Source organism: Apodemus sylvaticus, chromosome 6 (assembly GCF_947179515.1).
Source record: "Apodemus sylvaticus chromosome 6, mApoSyl1.1, whole genome shotgun sequence".
Lineage (NCBI taxonomy): Eukaryota > Metazoa > Chordata > Mammalia > Rodentia > Muridae > Apodemus > Apodemus sylvaticus.
Window position 1 is genome coordinate 21654255 of NC_067477.1, and position 22990 is coordinate 21677244.

Consider the following 22990-nt stretch of genomic DNA (forward strand, 5'->3'; position numbering starts at 1 on the left):
TGCTTATAACGATACAAGCTGTGTCTATTTGCTGTTTAGTGTTTGGGGGATTATGAGGGCAGAGGACAATACGTTTTCCTTGATGTCTCCATAAAACCAGAGAAGGTCATTTATAATGTCCTTGACTACCCGCTCCTGGCTCTGGAAGCACCAGGGTCTGGGATCCAGAAGGCTAAGTCCCAGTTCGAGCAGGTAGAGAAAGGCCCAGAACTGTGTGACCTTTCTCAGTGGGTACTGATGTTGGAGATCAAAGATGAACGTAGAAAGGTTACCCTCTCTACCTTTCTCCCAGCTTCCCACGCTGGGTTTCAGCGTTCCGGGGGAGTGCCTGTGGCTGAAGAAGTCCCCTAGCGCTTCAGCAGCGCGGCTGCTTCCGCAGAGCCAGTCTCTAGGTCAGGATGCTAGCGGGGAGGGGGAGGGGGGATGCTGCACCTCCGGGACGGCGCGCGCTCAGGCCACCTCGGTCCTTCTAGCAGGCGCCTCGCCTGTGGCCTGCGGTCAGCGTGAACTGCAGGGCGTGGGCCGACAGGTCTGGCTGTGCCTGCCTGGGGTTGGGAGCGGGAGAAATCTCGCACAACGTGGCCCAGAGTGGCTAGGAGAAAGGGACCTGCGAGCCTGCAGGAGTCCCCAGCCTTTTCCTGGCGGCGCACGCACCGCATCGGAGGACATCAGGCCCGCGTCCCAGACTGTCACCGCACAGGTACGTGTTCCCTGCGAGCCAGGCTTCTTCCTTTTGCTATGGTTACGGCTTTCACTGGCTTACCATGGCCGAGAGAAGCATTGGGCGGTCGGCTGGATTCTGGGTCCTGCTCCCAAGTGCTGGGTCGGTGTGCGCTCGGGGGGGTGGCCAACTGAGGATGCGGGAGCGGTCGCGGGCCACGGGCAGAAGCTGGTGCCGAGCAGAGGCGGGCACACCCCCAAACAGCACCGTGTGCGTGCAGTGAACCCGCAGAACTGACTGTGTCCGAAGTCACCAGGAGATAGATATCTGCCCTGGAACCCCGGCGCCTCCCGGTCCCTCTCCTGGGTCCGGTGTCTCCTTATGCGGTCGCCACTGGGTTTAGCAGCCGCCCCCGCGGCTGACTCCGTGGCCACCTGGTAATTTCTTCACCCTCAAAAAAGAGTATGAGACCTCTAACCATTCATTTGCCCAGTTCTGGTGATCTAAAGATTGCACTGGGGTCTTTTTCTATTCACACCCGAGTCTGCGTGGCCCTTCTTCCAGCAGGCTCTGGTCACCCCTCAAACGCCGAGACCCAAGCAGTTCCCACATCTGGCCCATTGCAGGAGCAGTACCAATACTTGCTGGTCTGAACGCTTAAATCCCCTCTGGGAATCAAATGTCCAAGAGAAAAAGCCGTGTCCCAGGTCTGGAGGAAGGAACAGGTGGACAAAAGTGTGACAGGCACGCTAAGGCAGCAAGCCTTCTGGGGTTCAGCACTGGGGTGGTGCCAATATGCCAGAATGGCTTTGGGCATTTCTTGCTGTGATGGGGGTGGGAAGGATACCTGTGGGTAGATGAATCAACCCTGGAGTTTAATGAGGTGGCATGTGGCAGTCGCTGGCTCTCCCATCTGACACAAATTTGAGATAGACAAGGCTATGACTTGCTTCATTCCTTCGACTCCTGCCCACATCTCCACCTCTCAACCCAGAGGAGAGTGTCCAAGAGGGAGAGAAGGCAATTCCCCACGCTCAGTGGGCTGGGGGGCGGGGTGGGGGTACCGCCTTGAGTTCCCTGGCCAGTTCCAGAATGTCATGGTCACTTCTGTTCATTAGAGTTTGGGGCTCCTCTTCCTCTTTATTTTTATTTGTTGTTTTCACCCTTTCACTCCTACCTGCTCCCCAGGGTGCTGCATGCACACCATGTATATTGCTTCAATTGACCCTTCAAAGAAAGGGACTTGCCTCTAGAACTCACTTTCTAGTGTAGCGATGAGACCACACAGGCAAAGTTTGCACCTCCAGCTAGATGCAAACTCTGAGAATTCCCCTCCCCACCCTCTCTCTGCTGCTGCTGCTTGTGGAAAGGCACACGGTGGGGAGAGATTTATCGGACAGGCGTTGGAGTCAGAAGGACTGTAAACTGAGATCTCCAAGGGTTCAACATGTAAATTGCTGTTTCAGCTGGTAGACCTCAGTGGAGGTCCTTTCCCTTTCTGAACCTTTGCATATTCCAGGGAAATAGAGATGACAGTACTCACCTGACAGAGTGGATAAAAAAGTTAAAATTAAACAACCGTGCAAATGAGCCCAGGACTCAGTAGACCCTAAAGTGACTTGGGAGATAGTAACACTAATGTTCCCATTAGCCACTGCGGCAGAGCAAACCACTTTAAATGTATGAGCTCAACTAGGAACAGTGGATGGTTTCTGTGGGAGGAAGAGTCAGTCTTCTTTAAGGGTGTGACCCATGACAGGTCAGTGGGTGGCCCCACACCTAGATGTGTGATTCATACTACTCCTGTGTATCCGAATGGTTCCTTTTCTTCCTGAAGAATAAGTAACAACGTGTGAAATAAATCCAAATCCTGGAAGAATTAAAATGTACACCTCTGGGCCACCGAAGAATCAGAATAGCTGTTGATAGAGGACAGGGTAGGATCAGCTCCTCCAGGAGGATCAAATAAGGTTGTATTCAGATCTCCATCAGTTGGCAGTATAGTAATCCCTGCAGTTAACACCGGAAGAGTAAAGGACAGTTGCACTAAGGCAGCACAGATTGCACTCAAAAGGGCATAAAGCAATGAGGGCAGGAAGTTGGGGGAGAGATAGGTAGGTGGATGTGGGAGGAGTTGGGGGAGGGGAAAACAGAGGTGAATGTGATCAGAGTAACTTGTATTAAATCCTCAAAGAACTGATAGAAGGTGCTATATGCCTCTAAAGAAACAAGACAAGCAAGCAAGCAAACAAACAAACGACAAAAAGGTTATGTGCTCAGAATACTTGTTTATGTAGCTCAAAAGACAGAGATTTAGGAAGGGCTCGGTTTAGGCACAAGGATGCTCTCTGCTTGTGAATCAGATGCCCAGCTGCCATTGGATCACACACTTGTATACCGGGAGTCTCGTCCCAACTGCCAACTGGGAATTCTTCACCCAGGGCTATAAGTTCTTGTCTTGGTTGGTGAGTGCCCTCCAGTTTAGCTCCTAAATTTCAACAGCAACTCTCTCCAGAGATAGGGAGTGGGAGCTGTCCGTTCCCTCAGGCTGCACTCGGAAGCTGGAACAAGATTGTTTCCACTTAATTCTACTGGTCAGGCTATCACAGAGCTCACCAGGACCTGGGGGCGGGGGGGGGGGCTCCTACTCCTGCAAGATGAATATTGAATAAATTACAGATATCTGAGAGTCATCACAACGTGGATGTCTCATTCCCCCCCCCTTCCGTTCCTTTCCTCCTTCTTCCCTCCCCCCTCCCTCCTATCTTTTCACAGTCTGATATAGCCCAGGCTAGCCTCAGACTAACTGTGTAATGGAGGATAACCTCGGGCTTCTGGTCCTCTTGTCTTTGTCTTCCTAGCACTGGGATTACAGGTACATGACACCATGACTGGTTTTATGCAGTGCTAAGTATTGAACCCAGGGCTTGGCATGTGCTGGGCAAGCTCTCTACCAACTGAATCAGATTTCCAGCATCCCCACTTCCCTTCCCTTCGGGTGTCATGAGCTGATTCATCTTGGGCAAAGATGAAGGGTGAGGAGGACCAGCAGGGCCACACAAGTCCATGCCAAAGATGTTATTAGAGTCAGCATCTCTGGTCCCAAGTCAGAGATGAGGGAGTAGGTATTCTACGTGATAGTTTTCTTCAGCATCCATTTCTCAGGAAATCTCTAAGGCATCAGCAACCTCTGGCAACCTCATGCCGTCAAAACCAAGAAGAAGAAGCTAAAGAAAGAGTAATTTGGAGTTGGGAAAAGAGAATTTAGCAGGTGGCCCACCCTAGGTCAAACGTGAGCGTCTACGCAGTGCCCAGTTCCTGGGAGGAGTCTGTTTGCTTTCAGGTTTCTGTGTGTGCTTGGGTGACTGTGGTCATACATTATTGGATCACTAATTGACAGAGCTCTCAGAGTGGGTAGGCAGGAAGTGTAGGGGAGAGTGCGGCAGACTTGGGTTGCCATGGCAACCTAAAGGCCTGGGGTTACTCTGGGCCTGAAGCAAGAAGGATGCTGTTCAGACAGCTTCCACCCCCTCAGACCACAGACCCTCCTGGCTTGATGTCTCTGCCTGGGCTACAGGCTTTTGTTTGATGCATCTTCATCTAGAGCCAACTAACTACCCAACGCCTTTAGGAAAAAAACAAAAACAAAAAACAAAAAAAACCTCACCCTCTTCCTGTTCTCTCCTCCACAGCCTGTCTGTCTCCCCCAGTTTGTCAACTTCTGACTTCAGTTTCAGCAACACCAGACTTCAGACAGGCTGCAGAAGATATGAGTGGAGAGTTGCCCATTCACTCAAACCCTTGAGGTAGTTAGTGTCCATTTTCCTTAGTAGAGGGCAAAATGGATCCAGGTCCTCCTCCACAGAGTTGGCTGTCTAAAGGGTGAAGTGGGAGGCTGAGACTATAGCTCAGAGGTTAGAGGTCAGAGGCCTAGCATGCACAGGGTTGTGGTATTAGTCCCCAGCAGCACAAACACAACGAAGAAGGGCGTGGGAATCCAGAAGCCACCATGCGCCACAGGGTTGCAGCCTGTGAAAACTCCAGCATCTTATATAGCGTCTTATATACGGTGATAGCTCAAGGCATGCCAGCCCATCCTGTGTCCCCTCACCTTGCACTCGCCCGCCATTGGAACTCCCTGCTACACCTCTTCCTGCGTGAGGAGCCCTGGACCAGCTCTCACAGTCCTAAGGAGAGAAGGGGTTCATCCTTTAGAACTGCAGGTCAGTCAGCCAGGGAAGGACAAAGAATTATCAGGAAAGGATGGTGTAGGAGTGGAGCCGGGGAGATTGGTTTGCCCTCTGGGCTCAGGAAGGACTGCATAGAGGAGCTGGGCTGGGAAATTTAGGTATGTGTCGTAACCACCCTGAGGGATTGCTGAAAACACAGCCTCCCAGATGCATCCCCTATATGTGTGTGTGTGTGTGGGGGGGGGCATGTGTGTGTGTTCATAGGCCAGGGTAGGGCATCAATCAATCAGAGCTCTGGAGCTGGAGTTACAGGTGCAAGGAACAAAGACTCCCCACTCATGAGTATAAGCGCCGTCTACGCAGAGTGTTGAAAGCGAGGCAGCTTATAGCACAGCCTTGCAATGCTGGGCACCAACCTAAAGAAGTAAGTGACCAGCACACTGATGGAGGGCAGAAAACAGACTCAATAACCTGAGTGTGGGTCCCTTCCTCACGGTCCTCAAGTGGCTGTGGGGATGGAGGGGGGAACAGTCTATCATGTCTGTTACTTGTGCTTGTCCGTATTTCAGTGAAGGCCATGGGTGGATTTATTTTGACGTTTTACATCCTGCCCTTTTTTTTTCTTCTTATTTTGATTTTTCAGGTACATGTTTCTGCAGGTCATGAAGAAGACTTGGCTGTTAATACTTTTCTGCCTTAAATGTCTAATCTGGGTAGGGGTGGCTGGAGTAGTCGGCGCCGGTAGGAATCAGAGCTTTCTGTTCATCTGTGGTGGGCCTCAAGCTAGCTTTTGCTTTGAAGATAGACCCTATTATTTTCTTGCACAAACATTTGTGGATACCTAACCTAGCTTTTGCTGATACTGTTCTTTTTTTAATTAAAATATCTTTATTTTATTCATATGATTCCTTTGTCTACATGTTTGTGGGTACACCACTTGTGTGCCTGGGGCACTTGGAAGCCAGGAAAGGAAGTCAGATTCCCATGGAACTGGAGTTACAGATGCTTGTAGGAATTGAACCTGAGTTCTCTGGAAGAGCAGTCATTGCTCTTAAGTACTAAGCCATCTCACCAAGGGCCAGGGCTGTTTTCGTTCAGTTGGTTTGTGTTTTAAGACAGGGTCTCATTATGTAGTGTGGGCTTTGTGGAACTCACTGTACGGACCAGGCAGCCTCAAACTCAACAGAGATCTGTTTGTGTTTGTTTCTCAACTCCTGGGACTAAACAGGTGTGTCCTCGTGTGCCGCGAGATGCTTGCCTTTGGACCTCCAAAAGGTCCAAAGTCTGGCCCTCAGGACTGTATAGCAAGTGCCCCCAACCACTGGGCCATGATTCCAGTGCAAGGGCTGGACTCTGCATTCAGTCATCCAGGGGTTACTGAGACAGCTGACCCTAGGATCAGCAACAGTTGCTTTTGAATAACTGGGAAAGGGAGTGGCCTTCGAGATTGGGGAAAAAGAATCTGGGGATAATGGGAGGGTTTTGTTGGGAAGAGGAACAGAGGCTGGGAGACAGGTGGGTTACAAGTTGGGTCACAGAGCACAGGGTGCTAAGAGGCTGAGGAGCCTCCTCCCGGCTTCATTCTCCAGAATTTCGCTTGGCTCTCGGGGCTGCAGCTCAAAGCTCACCTCCACCCAGAGGTGGATCATTCGTACCCTGCCCTCACATCTATGACTGGCCCACATGGCTTTGTTTCAAGGCTTTAGACCTTGTCCTGATTAGGATTGAGGAAGAGGACAACATCTAGATCTCTTGTCTTCTTTTCTCCAACCCAGATTGTCTCATTCCTCATCCCAAGGCCTGTGACAGTGTTGCCTTTGCAGAGACTTAAGGCATTGGTTCTCAACCTTCCTAATGCTGTGATCCTTTAATATATTTCTTCATGTTGTGGTGACCCCCCAACCATAAAATTATTTCATTACTACATCATAACTGTGATGATTTTGCTGCTGCTATGAATCGTAATGTAAATATCTGATATGTGACCCCTGAGAAAGAGTCATTAGACCCTCAATGGGATCTTGACCCACACAGTGAGGACTGATGGCATAAGGCCATAGGCAAAAGGAACTCTAGTAAGCTGACATTAACATAATGAGACTTTCTGGAGCCAAGTGGGTGGGTGCAGTTTGTCACAGGGGTCCCTGAAAGTGGAAAAGGGGGGAGGAGAGAGAAGACAGACATGCTAAAAAGAACAAGTCAAGTGATGTAATATGAAGAGGTCCAGTCCACCACTGCAAGTTCTGGAAATAGAAAGATGTCCACAGCCTAGGGATATGGAAGCCTCTAGAAATGGAGAAAAATACGAGGTGACCCCTTTGAGCATCCTACAAAAAGGGAATTCAGCCTGGGGACATATTGATTTTAATTTAGTAAAAGCCACATGGACTCTCAGAGTTGTAAGATAAGAAAATTGTGTTTTTTCAAGCAGTCCCATTTGTGGCAATCTGCTTTAGTAGTGACCGGACCAGGAAAGCACCCTGGGCTAAAGCCTTATGTGGAGTCAGACAACCCTGCTTTAAAATCATAGCTTGTAGATTACCAGCTACATAGCCCTGAGCCAATGGATTTCTGTCTGAGTCCCATTTCCCTCATCTACGGAGCAGGAATGACCTGTAGCGTAGGGTTGTATAAGGAATAAAACAGATTCAGTCATCGCGGTGCCTGCCTTTAATCCAGCACTCAGGAGGCAGAGGCAGGAAGAGCTCTGTGAGCTCGAGGCCAGTCTGATCTACGCAGTGAGCTCCTGAATAAACAGTCATGTAGATGGGCCCTGTCTCAAAAAGGACTTCAAAGAGAGCATACAAGATGTCTCATTAGGAAAGGGACTTTGCTGTGCACTAGGACAGACCTTGAAGTGGAAGAAGAAAACCACCTCCATAAAGTTGTTCCGCACACACACCTAGGCGCGCGCAGTATATACACCTTAACTTAAAACTGGAGCAGTCATGAGGATTGGCTGGCAGCCACATCTTCAGTGGCTACTGTAGATATTGAGATGCCCGGGGTTTTCTGCAACCCCAAAGAAGGTGTCGGTGCTGGGCCCTCTGAGAAGTGGAGAGTCTTAAATCAGGGCCACTCTTAGTCCACACCTGGTCCCCCTTTGAAAGCACAGCACCACCAGGAATCTAGGTGTCATACGCAGAGCCTTCTCGAATGTAAGCATGTGCTGGGTAACACACAGCTCCCAAGACACAAGTCAGGAGAGGCTCCTTGCAGTCAGACTGCGGATGGCTGATTACAGGCACTGCTTACATTACCAGAGCCCCACCCTGGGGAGCCCCTCAGCCCCTCCACCCTGATTAGCTTCAAATTGGTGGATTAATTTGAGTCCCTCAAACCCTGATGGTAATAAATGGTGTTCCATCACCACTTGTCAAGTTGATCGGCCCAGCCTCTACCTCGGCTCATCAGATAGCAGGACTGGAAGTTCTAACTACAGACTCACCACCACCACCACCACCACCACCATCATCTCACTGGTCCTACTAAGTGCTAGCTACTTTGCTGGGTCTCATCATCTTAGAGTTTCACAAAATCAGAAACATGTATGATTCTCAAGGCTACAGGATGTGGAAGTGGACTTGACCCTCAGGTCTGGGTTAGACCCGTGCTCCTACCCTCTAACCCATGGCCTCCAAGTGGCCCTGGGATTGCTCCCGTAGGCTAGAGACCTTACATGTAGACCCCAGGGGCTACTAATGCTGCCTTCACGCGGCCTGCATTTCTGGGGTGGGAAACTGAAGGTCTTGTGGCTTAGGACTCTGTCTCAGAGCAGACTTTTGCTTCAAAATGAATAGCAGCCAGCAGCCACCAAAGCAGCTGAGGCAAGTTCACAGCTCTTTAGAGGCAGATCCCAGAAGTAGATTTTTATGTTGAGGCAAGATAGGGACAGCGTTTAGTCCAGTGGGGTCCATGGTCCTTCACCGCTGCAGTCACCGTGACAGGGGTACAGTGGAGAGATATAGCTTGTCTTTGGCTACTGTGTGAGTTCTTCTTTCTTCCACTCTTCTCCACCCCTTTTCTTCCACCCTTTCAATCCCCTAACACTAGGTAGGAACAAAAAAAGGATAGAAAGGAAAGGGGCGATGCTATTGTCAGATCGCTTCATCTGGTTAGGGGTGTTGTGCTCCCTGAAGCAGGTATGTCTAATCTCTTGTTTCTTTTTTTTTTTGTGCAAGACTACTTAGCCAACTGAAACCAACAACCCACCATACCTTTTGGGGCCCTAACATTTATCTAACCTCTGAAAAGTCCCCAGAATTCCAAACGTCACCCAATCGCAGAAACTATCAGCAGCTGAAAAAAAATCACACCCTTGCTCGAGCACGAGGCAAATCACAGTCAGCTGCTATGGACAGTCTGAAGCAGCCCCATAGCCCACACCTGGGATTAAAACAAAAACATTATTATTTCTGCATTTTTTTTAAAGAACCCAAAGTTCCAGAATTCTAACTACAGAGAGATGTGGTGATGCTTGTCTGTAATCCCAGCACGCCCATGGCTTAGGCAACAGGATCATGAGTGCAAGGCTAGCCTGGGCTACATAGTGAAGTTTCAGTCACCTGAGCTATATAAGAGACCTTGTCTTTTTCAACCAAGAGAGGGAAAGGAGGGAATAAAGAGATTCACGGGCGACAGGCCTGGTCCCACTCATTTCCTCCATCTTCCTCTCCTACCCTGCCCTACACAGTGGCTTCTCTTCATCTTCTCTATGGCTGAAGGGCAGGAGTCTGGAATAGAGGAAGGGCTTTGGTTGTCTTCATGCTATGGCAGTGTGTGGCAGGCTTGTTGCTATTATATACGTGTAGGTTTTATTGGAGAAGTTTGTAAAGGGAGGGGACATATGGGGTCTCTGGAGTTCCTGAGGCCACTATGAAATGTCACTATTGAAGAAAAAATCCCAGCGCCAGAGCACCCATTGAGGACTCTGTTTTCTCTTACTACGTGGGTATTTCATAGGTCATGGGCTAAGCAATCCCTCCACCAAATGAATTTGGTGAATTTTTGGGGTGCCTATTCCCCCAGCAATGTGCATTTACTAGCAAAGGGAGAACATTTTTTTTTTTTTTTTGGTCCCTGGGTGTCCTGGAGGAGGTTCACAATCCCATTACTGGTTCCTGAAGATGAACAAGGCAAAAGTGCAGGCATAGTGTCTGCATGTCCTGTTAAACTGGGCCACACTGAAAGGAGGGCCAGAGGTGCGCTCTGTGACCAGGTATGACCTGGGAAGCAGCCAGACAGCCACCACCAGTCTTATATTGTTCCCTCCTCCGTGTGGCACCATGGGCAGCCAAGTAGACCCCAGGCATAACATCTGACCCTAGCAGATGGCTGCCCTAGAAGGAGTGGCAGCCTTGTTGTAAACATAAGACCTCCAATTAGCAATTGATGTAGTGACGGTTGAGAAAGGTCTGTTATGTGCTAGGGTCTCTTGGCAGAATCCTTAGCTAACATCACCATGTACTCAGACTAGAGCAGTTTGTTCTCTGGAGAAGACAGGTCCTAGACATCACAGTGACATCATGTCCCCTGGACCATCTATGTGTGCTGTGCTTGGCCTCCCGATGAACTGCGAGATGGGTTTTCAAGGACCCTGCTCTGGAAGGAGATAGTTAGGCCAAGAGAACAAGGCCCCTGACATCAGCCTCAGACATCAGCCTAAGTCGCAGCTCAGCCATAGTCATCTTTTAGTACTTAGGCTCCATTCATGAAACTCTGGCCTATGGAACCAGAGTTTTCCATGTGTAACTGAGGGGCTGGTCTGGACAACTTTCCACAGTTTACCTGTGTGGTAAGCTGGCAGGGTTCTGCGCTTGGGCAGCACTTGGGCCACATACCCTAACCTTCGACCCTGACACCACTGCTCTGTGGGTCTGTAGAGAAGGCCCTATTTGCCCATTCGTTTTAGTGTTGACTAGGGAACTTTGCAGAACACTGATGTTCGGACAGTTTAATTTGGCTGGGGTAGAACCTGACATTGCACACATTTTAAAAAATAGGCTCCAAGTGTTTTCTTACAAATGTGGCCAGGCCTGAGACCTAATAACTGAGATGTTAGTGGCTGGGAGGAAGGGTTTGAGGTTAGGAGTGCCAGCAGTCAGTTTTCCTGTCCTTACCCATTGCCAGTTCGCCAGCCAGCGACCACAGACCTGAGGGGCTTCAGTGAAAACTCCAGGAGTGGGGTTCAATGCTCTGTGTCCCCTGGTATCTAGCATGTGCCTGAGGTGGTGATAGCTAGAATCTGGGTACTCAACGCGTGCCAAGCACCTGCCTTAATTCAAGGCTCAGTGTTTTCCCAGAGGCTGCTCCCTGACTGCACCTGGAGCACGTGGAGAGTCTAAGAGAACGGAGGGTGTGGGAAGGGATCTGCTCTGCCACCCGCATCCTCCCGCTGCTGGGTGGTTCCTCGGCAACCGCCCCGCCTAGCCTGACACCAGATTGGAGTTCACATGATTCTGCCTCAGCTCAGGAATGGGTAGCTCCCAGCTGGGGATTTTCTAGACGAGCTGGGAGGTTTTTTTCAGCAGGATTGAGAGACGGAGAGTCCGTCCGTCCGTGTGCAGGACTGTCCAGGGACTGCCAAATTGAGCTGTAGGAGCACAGCTGGTGGAGGTTTAAGGGTAGCGCCTAACCGGATGGGCTGAATCAAAGCCGACTTTTGCTAGGTTCTCTCACAGAGAACTCTCAGGGCAGCCAGGGGTGGGGTGGACCTCACTGTTGGCTCCCCACTTCCTCCTCAGCTGGCTGTGAACTTCTCCCTGCCTTCTTTTGCCTTCCCAGGAGGCTCTAGAAAAAGCCAGTGTGGGTATGGGGCTGGATAGTTTCCAAACAGACCCACTTGTGGGACAGAAATCAATTTAATTGACCTGTTCTTAAAAGAAATGAAATAGAAGAGACAACACCAGTGTGACAAAAAAGCATCAGGTAAGCATTGTGTGAGGGAGTTTCTTAATCTACGTGTGTGTGTGTGTCTATGTGCATGCATTTGTGTATATGTGTCTGTGTATATCTGCATGTGTGTGTCTGTGTGCATGTATCTGTATGTGTCTCTGTGCATGTCTGTGTGCATATGTGTGTGTGTGTGTGTATGTCTGTGTGTGTGTGTGTGCATACATCTGTATATATGTGTCTGGGCGTATATCTGTATGTCTGTGTGCATGTGTCTGTATGTGTGTGTGTGTGTGTGTGTGTACAGAACCACACTCTCAAGTGTATTTCTCACTATTTGTGGTTTGTTTTTGTTGTTTGTTTTTGTTTTTTCCGAATGTAGCAATTGAGTACTTGGTTGTTTTTGTTCTGGAGTCACCCTGGCTTTCTGTGTAAACTCTGGGGCCTGGTTCAGCCTCTTTGGGTTTCAAGTTCTATAAAATGGGTTAGCAATGCCAGCCCCACCCAACTTACAGGGATTTGTTAAGGCTTTAAAACTCTTATAGGACATTAGAGATGAGACTGAATTGTCTTTGTTACTGCAGAGGTGAGACTATTTGGGGGGAAAAGGTGGGGATAGAAGGAAAAATAGAGTTGATTTCTATTCCTTCCTGGGGGGATATTTCTTGTAAACCCTCCTTTGTGAGACAGCCGGGTACCCCAATTCCTCGTAAACAGCCTGTGTACATGTCTGGAGGCTTGGCCAGCTGAGGGAAGGCAACCAGGCCCACAGGAAACTCCCAGCTCTGAGTACACGCTGAGCGTGGTATGCAGAGAGATGGGTGCTGGGGGAGATATTTATTCACCAGCCAGGAGAGAGAGATCTAACTCTCCATCTCTGCCTCCTACCCCAAAGCAGCTTCTGTCAGAGAGTTGCTTTCTCCCATCAGGGCTTCATCTGGTCATTAACACCCGTGGTGATATCTACCTGATGGATTCGCATGCGGGTAAGGTCCTGCCTCTAGTTGTGTCGCCTTCTGTGCATCTCAGTCAGAAGGCAAAGAGCTGTTTCCACCACTTTCTGCACATCCCTCCACCATGAGAGACTAAGGACAGGGTGCATGGTAGGTGAGCCTGGTGAAATACCCTCCAGGAACACGAGGCTAACCCTCAACAAAGCCTGTGGTAGCAAGAGAAGCTCGTTGCTCAGTGGTGACCCTGATCAAGGGTCAGAAAGTCGAGGGCAAAGTTTAAAGCCTGGCCTGCCGTATTCCAGCTGTGGGATTCCAGGGGGCTGGCCTGTCTTTGACTATCTGGATCTCACTGAAGAGGTGGAGTAGTCATCGAGACTGTGCCTGGTTAGCAGGGGACTCGGTGCAAATGTGCCCCGGCTTTTCCACTTTAAAATACTTCTGTGTCTAACGTGGCATTTAGTTTTTGAGTTGAGTTTTTGAGAGAGAAGCTCTCCTGGATTCCAGGTAGAAAAGGGACAGACCAGGGAAGACATGGCTTCCATTGCAGAACCTTATCCTCAGAAGTGGCAGGAGGGTGAGCTGGCTGGGATGCGGACTTGCTGTCCTGTTAAAGAAGCCCTAGAAACCCCTCCATCTCACTTTCCTACTTCTGTTAGTGATGTCACTGCTCTAGCACCCTGCCTCAAAATCCTCGCCCATCTACCTCTACACCCATCCACTCTGTCTCCTTCCCCACCTATGCTTCACCCATCAATTCTCACATCTATGTATCTACCCATTCATTCATTTATTCATTCATCTGCCCGCTCACCCACATTCCCGTCCATTCATCCACTCATTTATCTGTCTGTCTATTCCCTACCCAGTAGCTCCACACACTTAGCTGTCTGTCTTCCTATCCATCTAACAATTCTTGAGAGGCTAGAGGCCCAAGCATTGAAGAACCTCCCCATTTCCCCTACTGTTCCCTTCCTTTCGAATTTGTTGGCATCCTGTCTCCTCTCTGGCCATGTCTGCCTTATATCTACATCCTTTCATGGCAAACGACTTTCGGTTCCACAAAGGTGCTCATTTTCTCTCTCTTGTGTTTGATAGCTTGAACACATTTTCCACAGGCAGAAACTCCTCACTCTTTGGGCAGCTCTTCCTCTTCGACTTAGTCTGACTATCACTGCTCAGTAAGGTTTTCCTTACTGATGCTTAGTAAATGATGGATTAGACTACCTCCAAGATACTTCTGTGTTTAATGTGGCATTTAGTGTTTGAGTTGAGTTTTTGAGAGAGAAGCACTCCTGGATTCCAGGGTAGAAAAGAGACAGTCCAGGGAAGACATGGCTTCCACTGCAGGGCTTTATCCTGCAGAGACATGGAGTCCTCTGCTACCTTGGAGGCAAAATCTTGTGTTTGTCCTGAGTTTACTTCATTTATCTGCTCTTCTTCATGGGGTTAAAATGAAGTTGGATGTTAGGGCCAGTGTATAGTGTAGTGCTTTCCATACAATGGACATTCAGTGACTGTTCTAGGAAGAATATTTGGATGGATAGATAGAGGTGGGTGGCTGAATGGATAGATAGGTGGATAGATGATGAATGGATGGACAGATGATGGGTGAATAGATAACTGATATATGGATGCATGGGCAAATGATGCATGGATGATGGATGGATGCATGGATGGGTGATTGATTGATGGATGGGTAGATGATGAATGGATGGATAAATGATGGATGAGTGCATGGATGATGGATGTATGTATGGATGATTGGTTGATGGATGGATAGATGGATGGATGATGGATGGATGCATGGATGATTGATTGATGGATAGATGATGAATGGATGGACAGATGATGGATAGAGATGGATGGATAGATGGATGAATGATTGATGGACACATACATGGCAGATGGATGAATGGATGGAAAGATGAGTAAGTGGACAAATGGATGGATAATGGGTGTGGGATGATAGGGGATAGATGAGTGAGTGAGTGAGTGAGTGAGTGAGTGATTGAACAGCCAGTTTTTGACTTGGTTAGATTTATGGTTTGGAAGATGACTTTTAGGTGGTAAGTTGTAGACATGAGCCTGACATAAGGCAGTTGCACTGACTTCAGGAAAGAAGACTTGATCAAGCCTTAGGACCCAGTAAGAGAAAGGGAAAAGAGAGAGATACTTTCAAACACTTAATTGAACATTCTACAAGTCGTCGATTTACTTTAAGTGAAAGATGATGGAGAAAGCCAAAGGCCACCCATTCATGGTGAATAACTGGGCAAGAGAGGGCATCTTTTCTAAGAACAGGTTAGTGGACAATATGTTGGACCAAGTCTGGACCCCATTGAGCATGTCCTGTGGCATGGCAGGAGTGGTTTGTGCAGCCTCCAGCCTCAGGAGAACAGTGGGAGCCATCAGTGTGTAATGGGAATGGAAATACAGAAAGTATGTCTGGAATACCAAGAGTGAGGTGGTGCAAGGGTGAAGAGACGCCCTTGCATCCACCAGACGTTGCCTCTCTTGGCAATGATTAGTGCATGTGGCCTTCCTGACTTCTGGGCATGGAGGTTCCCTGGGGGTGAGAGCTCTTTCTCATTTTATTTAAGTCCCCCATGTATGTAGCCTGTGAACACTGCACAAATACCTGCTCCAGGAAACCTGGAGGTACTGTACCATTGACAAGCTGTCATTTTGGAATCCGCGGTACCTTATGTCTTAAATAGAAAAAACAAAAACAAACAAACAAAAGCAGGGTTGTGAAAGTGGAACCTTAATACTGCAAACATTTTGCAAGCTAAAGGAACAGGCACAGGAATACTTGCAGTCAACTCCCATGGGCGCCACTGGAAGAAGCAGAAGCTTCTAGAAATGCCCAGGACCTGTGCTCTTGTTCTGCCCAAAGTTCCTGAGAGGCCTTAAGTCCCTTCCAGCTGCCTCTGCTCCCTGCTTCAGGGACTCATGAAAGGAAGCTTGTTCAGAAGCTGAGCCCATGGCCTTCTAGACTCTTCTAGTGCCTCATTACTCAAAAAGTGTGACCCATGGTGCAGCACACCTGCATCTCCCAGGAGCTTGTTTGAGATGGAAGTTTTTAAAGTGCCCCTGCCTCAGACCCAGCCAGTTTGGAAACTCTGGAGTAGGAGACTCTGCAGTGTCTTAAACTTCCAGTGTATTCCAATGCAGACAGTTCAAGAAGTGTTGTTCTTTTTGATCCAAAGTGAACGTGGGAGGTGCCTCAGCCTAACTGTAGGCAGTGCTGCTTCTTGGCTCTGCAGGCTTGAACATTTCTGACTTTGGTTACAAGAAGTAGCTTACTGCTGCTGGCTTAGGAAAAAGGAAGCTACAAACCTCACCCCGCCCTACCTCACACGTCCATACACTCACCACTGGTAAACAACCGAGTGGGGCCTGGTGACTATCAGGGAATTTCCAAGACCTGACAGGACATGTTTCAAGACGGAGGCTTTGTCTGCTCTGGTCTGTGGAATCCTGAAGGCCATGCTTCCCTTGCTTTTCTTTTTCATTTCATGTGGTGTGTGTGAGTGGTGTGAGTGCGTGTGTGAGCGTGTGTGTATGTGTGTATGTATGAGTGTGTGTGAGTGTATATGTGAAAGTGTGTGAGAGTGTATGAGTGTGTATGTGAGAGTGTGTGTATGAGTAGGTGAGTGTGAGTGTGTGTGAGCCTGTGTGAGCGTGTGTGTGTGTGTGTGTGTGTGTGTGTGTGTGTGTGCGCGCGCGCGCGCGCGCGCATGCATGCTTGAGGTGGGTGCCAGGGAAGATCTTTCCAGGAAATGACAGCTACCATATCTCTAGCAGAGAAGGAGCAGATGCCGTGGTGGGTGGTGCCATATGAGTCAAACGTTTGGGAAGGCGTGGCTAGGCAAGATCCAGGCACAGGGACTGAGGTCAGGAGGCAGGTCCTGTGTCCTCAAGGTGGGGGTGCCAGGCAAGGTCGGGGGCTGATACCAGCTTGTGGGCCTTGAGGATCTGGCACAGGTGCTTGGATTTTAGACTAAGTGTGAGGGAGTCTGCTTTCCAGTGCGTAGAGCAAGGGATGATTTGGGATGTTTCCCGGAGGGTGGCTAGGACTGGTGTGGGCCTGGGTGGGAGGTCTGGGATGGGGTTGAGTAGTGACAGAGATGAGGTGGAGAGGAGAGCTAGGGTAGAGGGTGGAGAGGATCCGGAGGTGCTTCTTTGAGGAAAGAAGTTGGCTGGGTTGAGAGGAGGGAAGAACTTGGGTGGAGGAGGGGACTGGGCTTCTTGTATGAGTGAGAGGGAGTTGGATGAGTGAGAGAAAGGGTGACTGGGCCACACCCATCTCCTGCTCATTTAAAAACTAATGAGAATTCTGCTCCCTTTATCCCACGACCACCCGGCTCATGATACAGTTTAATTTGTATATTAGACATAGGAAGATGTAAGCAACAGCTAGTAATAAGTAGAATAATTACAACAGTATACTGTAATGAATTTATGTGAATATGGTTTTTCCCTTCCAAAATATCATTTTGTTTTCAGACAGAATTTTTACTATCTAATTAGCCCAGGTTGCTGGTCTTTTTTTTTTGATTTTGTTTTTTCGAGACAGGGTTTCTCTGTATAGCCCAGGCTGTCCTGGAACTCACTCTGTAGACCAGGCTGGCCTCAAACTCAGAAATCTGCCTGCCTCTGCCTCCCAGAGTGCTGGGATTACAGGTGTGTGCCACCACCGCCTGACAGGTTGCTGGTCTTGAATTCTCAGTGATCCTCCTGCCTCTGCTTCTGTGTTTGTGTGTGTGTGTAACATGGTTGGTGGTATTTGCTTAACCAGCTCTTGCTCTGTACCTCAAGGTGTGCTGAAACCATCTGCCTCAGTTTCTTAAGCTCAAAATACCTTAGTGTGCTACGCTCACCCATCCTTTTTGCTCTCAATCACAGTTAACCTTGGGTGGCTGAGATCAGGGATGCGGAACTACATGTCAGAGCAGGTGGCTGTGCATAGTTGTCTACAGGGCTGAGAATGACTAAAGAGAAACTCCCCATGTTAGTCCTTAGGCACCTTGGGACTGGAACTGAGGGGTGTAGATTTCTCTGGGTCCCTTCTCATAGACTGGGCTAGCTCCTCTGCCCATCTCTGCTCTGGTAGTCCACCTTCTACCCTAGCCCTCTTCTCCACCTCATCTCTGCCTCAACCCAATCCCATCCCAGCCCTCTGACCCAGGCCCGTGTCAGACAGGCGGGCAGGCACCACGGCAAGAGGTTGGGAGGTGGCGGAGGAGAGGAGAGCTGGGGTGTTGACGTGGAGGAGAGAGCTACAGGAATGTGGAGCCTTGTGATCTGCTGAGCCTTGGTCATGGTTTCTTGGGGGTTTTCCTCTGGAGCCCAGCTAGCCCTCTGCTTTCTGAAGAGAGCACAAAAGTCACTATTGACTTTTAGGCATCACACAACAGCTTAATTTTAGACTCTTCCGTCAGGTAGAAAGTAGGTTCTAGTGGGGATGGAAACCCAGTTCTTGGCTAGGGGTAGAGTGCGGAAAAGAGATCCGAAAGCTCATGGTGCCCAGTCACCTTCCAGATGGCGTCAGCATGAGCATTCAGGAGACCCGTGGCAGTCAACTTCATCAGGAGACAGTTAGCAAGTACTGAACCTAAAAGGGCTTCTTCAAGGAACATAATGCCAAAAAGCCTTTAAAATGCCAAGTTGTCAGGGCAGATGGCACGTGCTGTCACCCCAGCACTGAGAAACCCCGAGGAGGCTTGCAAGTTTGACACACCCAGTCTGTGTTACATGGTGAGACAAAGCTGTTCAAAAGTAATAATAGTAATAAAGACTAAAAAGAGAAAGCAAAAAGTGCTGATGTAGCCTAGTGAGATGTTTTCTCAGCTGAGAGAGAAGGGTTAAATCAGTGGAACAGTTCAAGCCTCTACCGTTTTGATAGGTTACTTTATCAAAAACACTGGCAACAAACCATTCCACTATACCCTGAGATGTGACTGCGGTCTGGAGTTCCCTTTGTTAAATTCTCAACGCAGTAAACGGCTCACTGATTCGGGGAGGAAGCAGAATATCTTTGAGTCTTCCTTTTGCCCCTGCTAAACATTACAACTCACCAGGTGGTGGTGGTGCACGCCTTTAAACCCAGCACTTGGGAGGCAGAGGCAGGCAGATTTCTGAGTTTAAGGCCAGCCTGGTCTACAAAGTGAGTTCCAGGACAGCCAGGGCTACAAAGAGAAACCCTGGCTCGAAAAAACCAACCCCCCACCCCCCCAAAAAAAGAAAAAGAAAACATTACAACTCACCTGCTTTGCCCTGGCAAGAATTACCATGCAGCCTCCCACCCATCACTCTCCTAAAACTGACCAAAATGGGAGGCTTTTGTTTTTAGATAGTGATTGATTGATTGACTGATTGATTGATTTAATGTATATGAATACACTGTAACAGTCTTCAGACACAGCAGAAAAGGGCATCAGATCCCATTACAGATGGTTGTGAACCACCATGTGGTTGCTGGGACTTGAACTCAGGACCTCTGGAAGAGCATTTAGTGCTCTTAACTACTGAGCCATCTCTCCAGTCCCAGGGAAGGTGTTTTTAGTTCTCAGATTCCAGGTGAGGAGATGAGAAAGGTAGCCAGGAACTCAGGCAGGGCTCCGTGATGAGAAACTATCCTTTATTCCTTGCCAAAGTGCAGAAGGATGTGCAGCAGGGCATTTTCCTTCTGATGCCCTGTGGAGAGGCCCCTGGAATGGCTGCGGCCTCGTTGTTTGACTTAGTGACTATAGTCCTATGACTGTTATTGCTATGTAAGATGGCAGAGCCTTTACACTGTGTTCAGGCTTAAAATGCCCTCGCCTCAGTCTCCTTTGGAGAGCCGGGATCTCCTCCTTACCTCCATTGCTTGTACCGGGGGCTAGTGAAACAAATAAGGGACAGGAGATAAATAAGGGACGGCAGAGATGGGAGCTGCAAGCTGCACCTTGGTGTTTGGAATGTCTTGTTCCTGTGCTCTGGAGTTGCTTGGCTGGTCCAGCTTCTAAGTGAACAGTGTCTGACAATGACAGGTGTCACACAAATGACAGCTATGATTACTCAAAGCCTTTTCCACCTTCACTTCTAGGGGTCCACCTACCACCAATGACCCTGATACGGACGCATCACCTTCTGTAAACAAGATGGCAAGAGAGAGATTGGCTCCATCTCCAAGCCCATGAGGAGCAAGGCCCCTTCTGGCTCAAAGATGGGGAACATCACTACAGAAAACTCCTCACTGCCTTGCCCCATCGACCACACCATCCACCAGACACTGGCCCCAGTGGTCTATGTGACCGTGCTGGTGGTGGGCTTCCCGGCCAACTGCCTGTCCCTCTACTTCGGGTATTTACAGATCAAGGCGCGGAACGAGCTGGGAGTGTACCTGTGTAACCTGACCATCGCAGACCTGTTCTACATCTGTTCCCTCCCCTTCTGGCTGCAGTACGTCCTCCAGCACGACAACTGGTCCTACGGCGACCTATCCTGCCAGGTATGCGGCATCCTCCTCTATGAGAACATTTACATCAGCGTGGGCTTCCTCTGCTGCATCTCCATCGACCGCTACCTGGCCGTGGCGCACCCCTTCCGTTTCCACCAGTTCCGCACGCTGAAGGCAGCCGTGGGCGTCAGTGTGCTCATCTGGGCCAAGGAGCTGCTAACCAGCATCTACTTCCTCAACCACAAGGAGATCATCGAGGACGGGGACCAGCACCGCGTCTGCTTTGAGCATTACCCTATCCAGGCCTGGCAGCGCGGCATCAACTACTACCGCTTCCTGGTGGGCTTTCTCTTCCCCATCTGCCTGCTGCTGGCCTCCTACCAGGGCATCCTGCGGGCCGTGCGGCGCAGCCACGGCACACAGAAGAGCCGCAAGGACCAGATTCAGCGGCTGGTACTCAGCACGGTAGTCATCTTCCTGGCTTGCTTCCTGCCCTACCACGTGCTGCTGCTGGTACGCAGCCTCTGGGAGAGCAGCTGTGAGTTCGCCAAGAGCGTCTTCAACGCCTATCACTTCTCCCTCCTCCTCACCAGCTTCAACTGCGTGGCTGACCCGGTGCTGTACTGCTTTGTCAGTGAGACCACTCACAGGGACCTAGCCCGCCTCCGGGGAGCCTGCCTAGCCTTCCTTACCTGCTCTAGGACAAGCAGGGCCAGGGAGACCTACCCTCTGGGTGCCCCTGAGGCCTCTGGGAAAAGTGGGGCCCAGGGTGAGGAACCTGAATTGTTAACCAAGCTCCACTCAGCCTTCCAGACCCCTAACTCACTGGGAGTAGGAGGGCCCCCCACAGTCGGGTTGGCCTAGCTTGAGTCACATGTCTGTGAGGCTAAGTTAGGCCTGAGTTTTCACCCACAGGCCTTGTGGTCTGGAGCTTGCATGGTGGCTGTCTCCCACTTTGCCACCTACAGGTGCCTCTCTCCTCAGGAAGGAAGCATGGTCTTGGGCCACAGCCAGGTCCCTCTGGCCCCTGGAAGCCTGCTCTGTGTGCTGAGCCCAGGCATTGCTGAGTGTGCAATGAACCCTGTCTTCTCCCCGTTCTTGGTGGCTGCATTCTTGGTGGCCACCTGGGCTACAGATGGGAGGGAGTCAGAATCATCACTTCTAAGAGATTTGCAAAGAGCAGCAGGCCTGGGGTGTGGAGAGGGGTGTAGGACCCTGCGTGCTCACCTGCCAAGCCTTCCAGTGGCCCTGTTGTCACAGATACCAGCTCAGTTGTGCTGTGGTCTCGTGTGACACAGGAAGCCGTATAGTCACCATCAATACTTGAGCTTGCTTCTAAACCAGTCTAGACCAGAGGGCTGGTTAAGGTGAAGAACAGGGGTGGGGTTGGGGCACGAATACTGGTGGCCAGGGACGACAGCAGAGCAGCAGTCAGGGAAGAGGCCCCAGCACCAGACACGACTCACAGGGCTCGTGGAACAGGGCCCCAACCCTCAGGGCTGATGACAAATAAACTCCAGGGCTCCCTGGAGAGATGCCAGGGGCCCTTCAAAACATCATACTAAAGCTTAAGAAGAAGACTTAGGCCTAAAGCTGTGTCCTTAGCCAAGTTCCTGGCACAGGCTTTTCCTAATTAGCTTGTGTCCGGCTGGCCAACGTGCCAGACCTGAGAGCTTAAGGGGAAAGAGAGGGAGAGACAGAGAGAGAGAGAAATATAAAAATGGCAGGGTGCCAAGACACTGATACCAGGGTCATGTGACTGCTGTCAGTAACTCCTACCCTTCTCCCCACGCACCATAGAGCATCCAGCAGCCTTTGAGAGGAGTCTGACAGTTTTCCAGAGTCCCTAGGTACAATAAACTAACATCACACATACAAGATCATGTCTCGTGACCGCAGATTTGGCTCAAGCTCCGTTTCAGTATAGGAGAGTTGACAGAGATGGCTGCATGCCAGAAAGACCTACACCTGCCCCAGCCTAGGTCTGTTTGGGGCGACCATAAAAGCTAAGTGTTCTGTGCCTCCTCAGCCCACAGTATTTCCCCGTTTGATCTGAAATTCTGGATTCCCACGGCTTGGACTGGAACAAGCTAAGCCCAGCTCCCCTTACTAAGGAGAGCTGTATTTTTGTATTGTCTTCTCTCTTATGCCAAGTATCCCTGTGTTGGACTGTGAGGTGGGTTTATGTAGTGACATCAGTCTGCAAATAAAACAAAGTAACCAATCACAGCAGAGCGTGTGCGGTCCTTATAGGCAGAGACTCCACCCACACCTGGAAGATCCAATGTGCTCTCGAGAGACTCCAAATAGAAAGATCCATGGGCGAGCTGGGGGCCGCCCTTGAGTGCCTAACAATCGGTCCAAGCCAGGACGACAGTAGGGTTTTCTCTCCTGCCTCATGGCAAAGTTCATAATCTGTGCAGCATGTTGCAAATCCATCCTGGGACTTTTAAGGACAACGCCCAGCCCCGTGGTTTAGCGAAAGTCACTCCCTCTGTCTTTGACCACATGGGGCTCTGTATCTTGAGTAGCTTCCCCCTTCCCCCAGCAAGAGTGAGCCCCCATCAGACCAGAAGGGCCTGTCGCACTCATCTCTACCGTTTCCCCAGAACCAAGTGGTTTTGTTTGCAGCCGTCCACCTTGCGGCTCTGTTGACAGCCTCTGTCTGCCAGGGCACCCTCTCAACAGTGCCAGACTCCGTGTTTATCATTAAAGATTGCCCACATCCTATTGAAGCATAAATTTGATTTTGACCACTTAATCCCTCTGTGGATCAGGCTCCTGGAGTTTTGGAGCGTTATGGAAGAATGGCTCTTTCTTCCAAACAGAGTAAGCAAGGATATTATTAAGG

The 22990-nt window shown here is 49.8% G+C and overlaps 1 protein-coding gene across 2 annotated transcripts; it reads left to right on the plus strand.

Moving 5' to 3' along the window:
- The first annotated feature begins 406 nt into the window (after positions 1–406).
- Positions 407–22368, plus strand: Gpr68 (G protein-coupled receptor 68). Of its 2 annotated transcripts, none has more exons than XM_052185245.1 (2): positions 407–700; positions 19786–22368. In XM_052185245.1, the coding sequence occupies exon 2, from the start codon at positions 19876–19878 to the stop codon at positions 21001–21003; it is 1128 nt and encodes a 375-aa protein (XP_052041205.1). In that variant the 5' UTR covers positions 407–700; positions 19786–19875; the 3' UTR covers positions 21004–22368. The 2 variants fall into 2 exon arrangements, with proteins under 2 accessions (XP_052041205.1, XP_052041204.1); XM_052185244.1 differs by lacking the exon at positions 407–700 and adding an exon at positions 11295–11778.
- Positions 22369–22990: the final 622 nt, after the last annotated feature.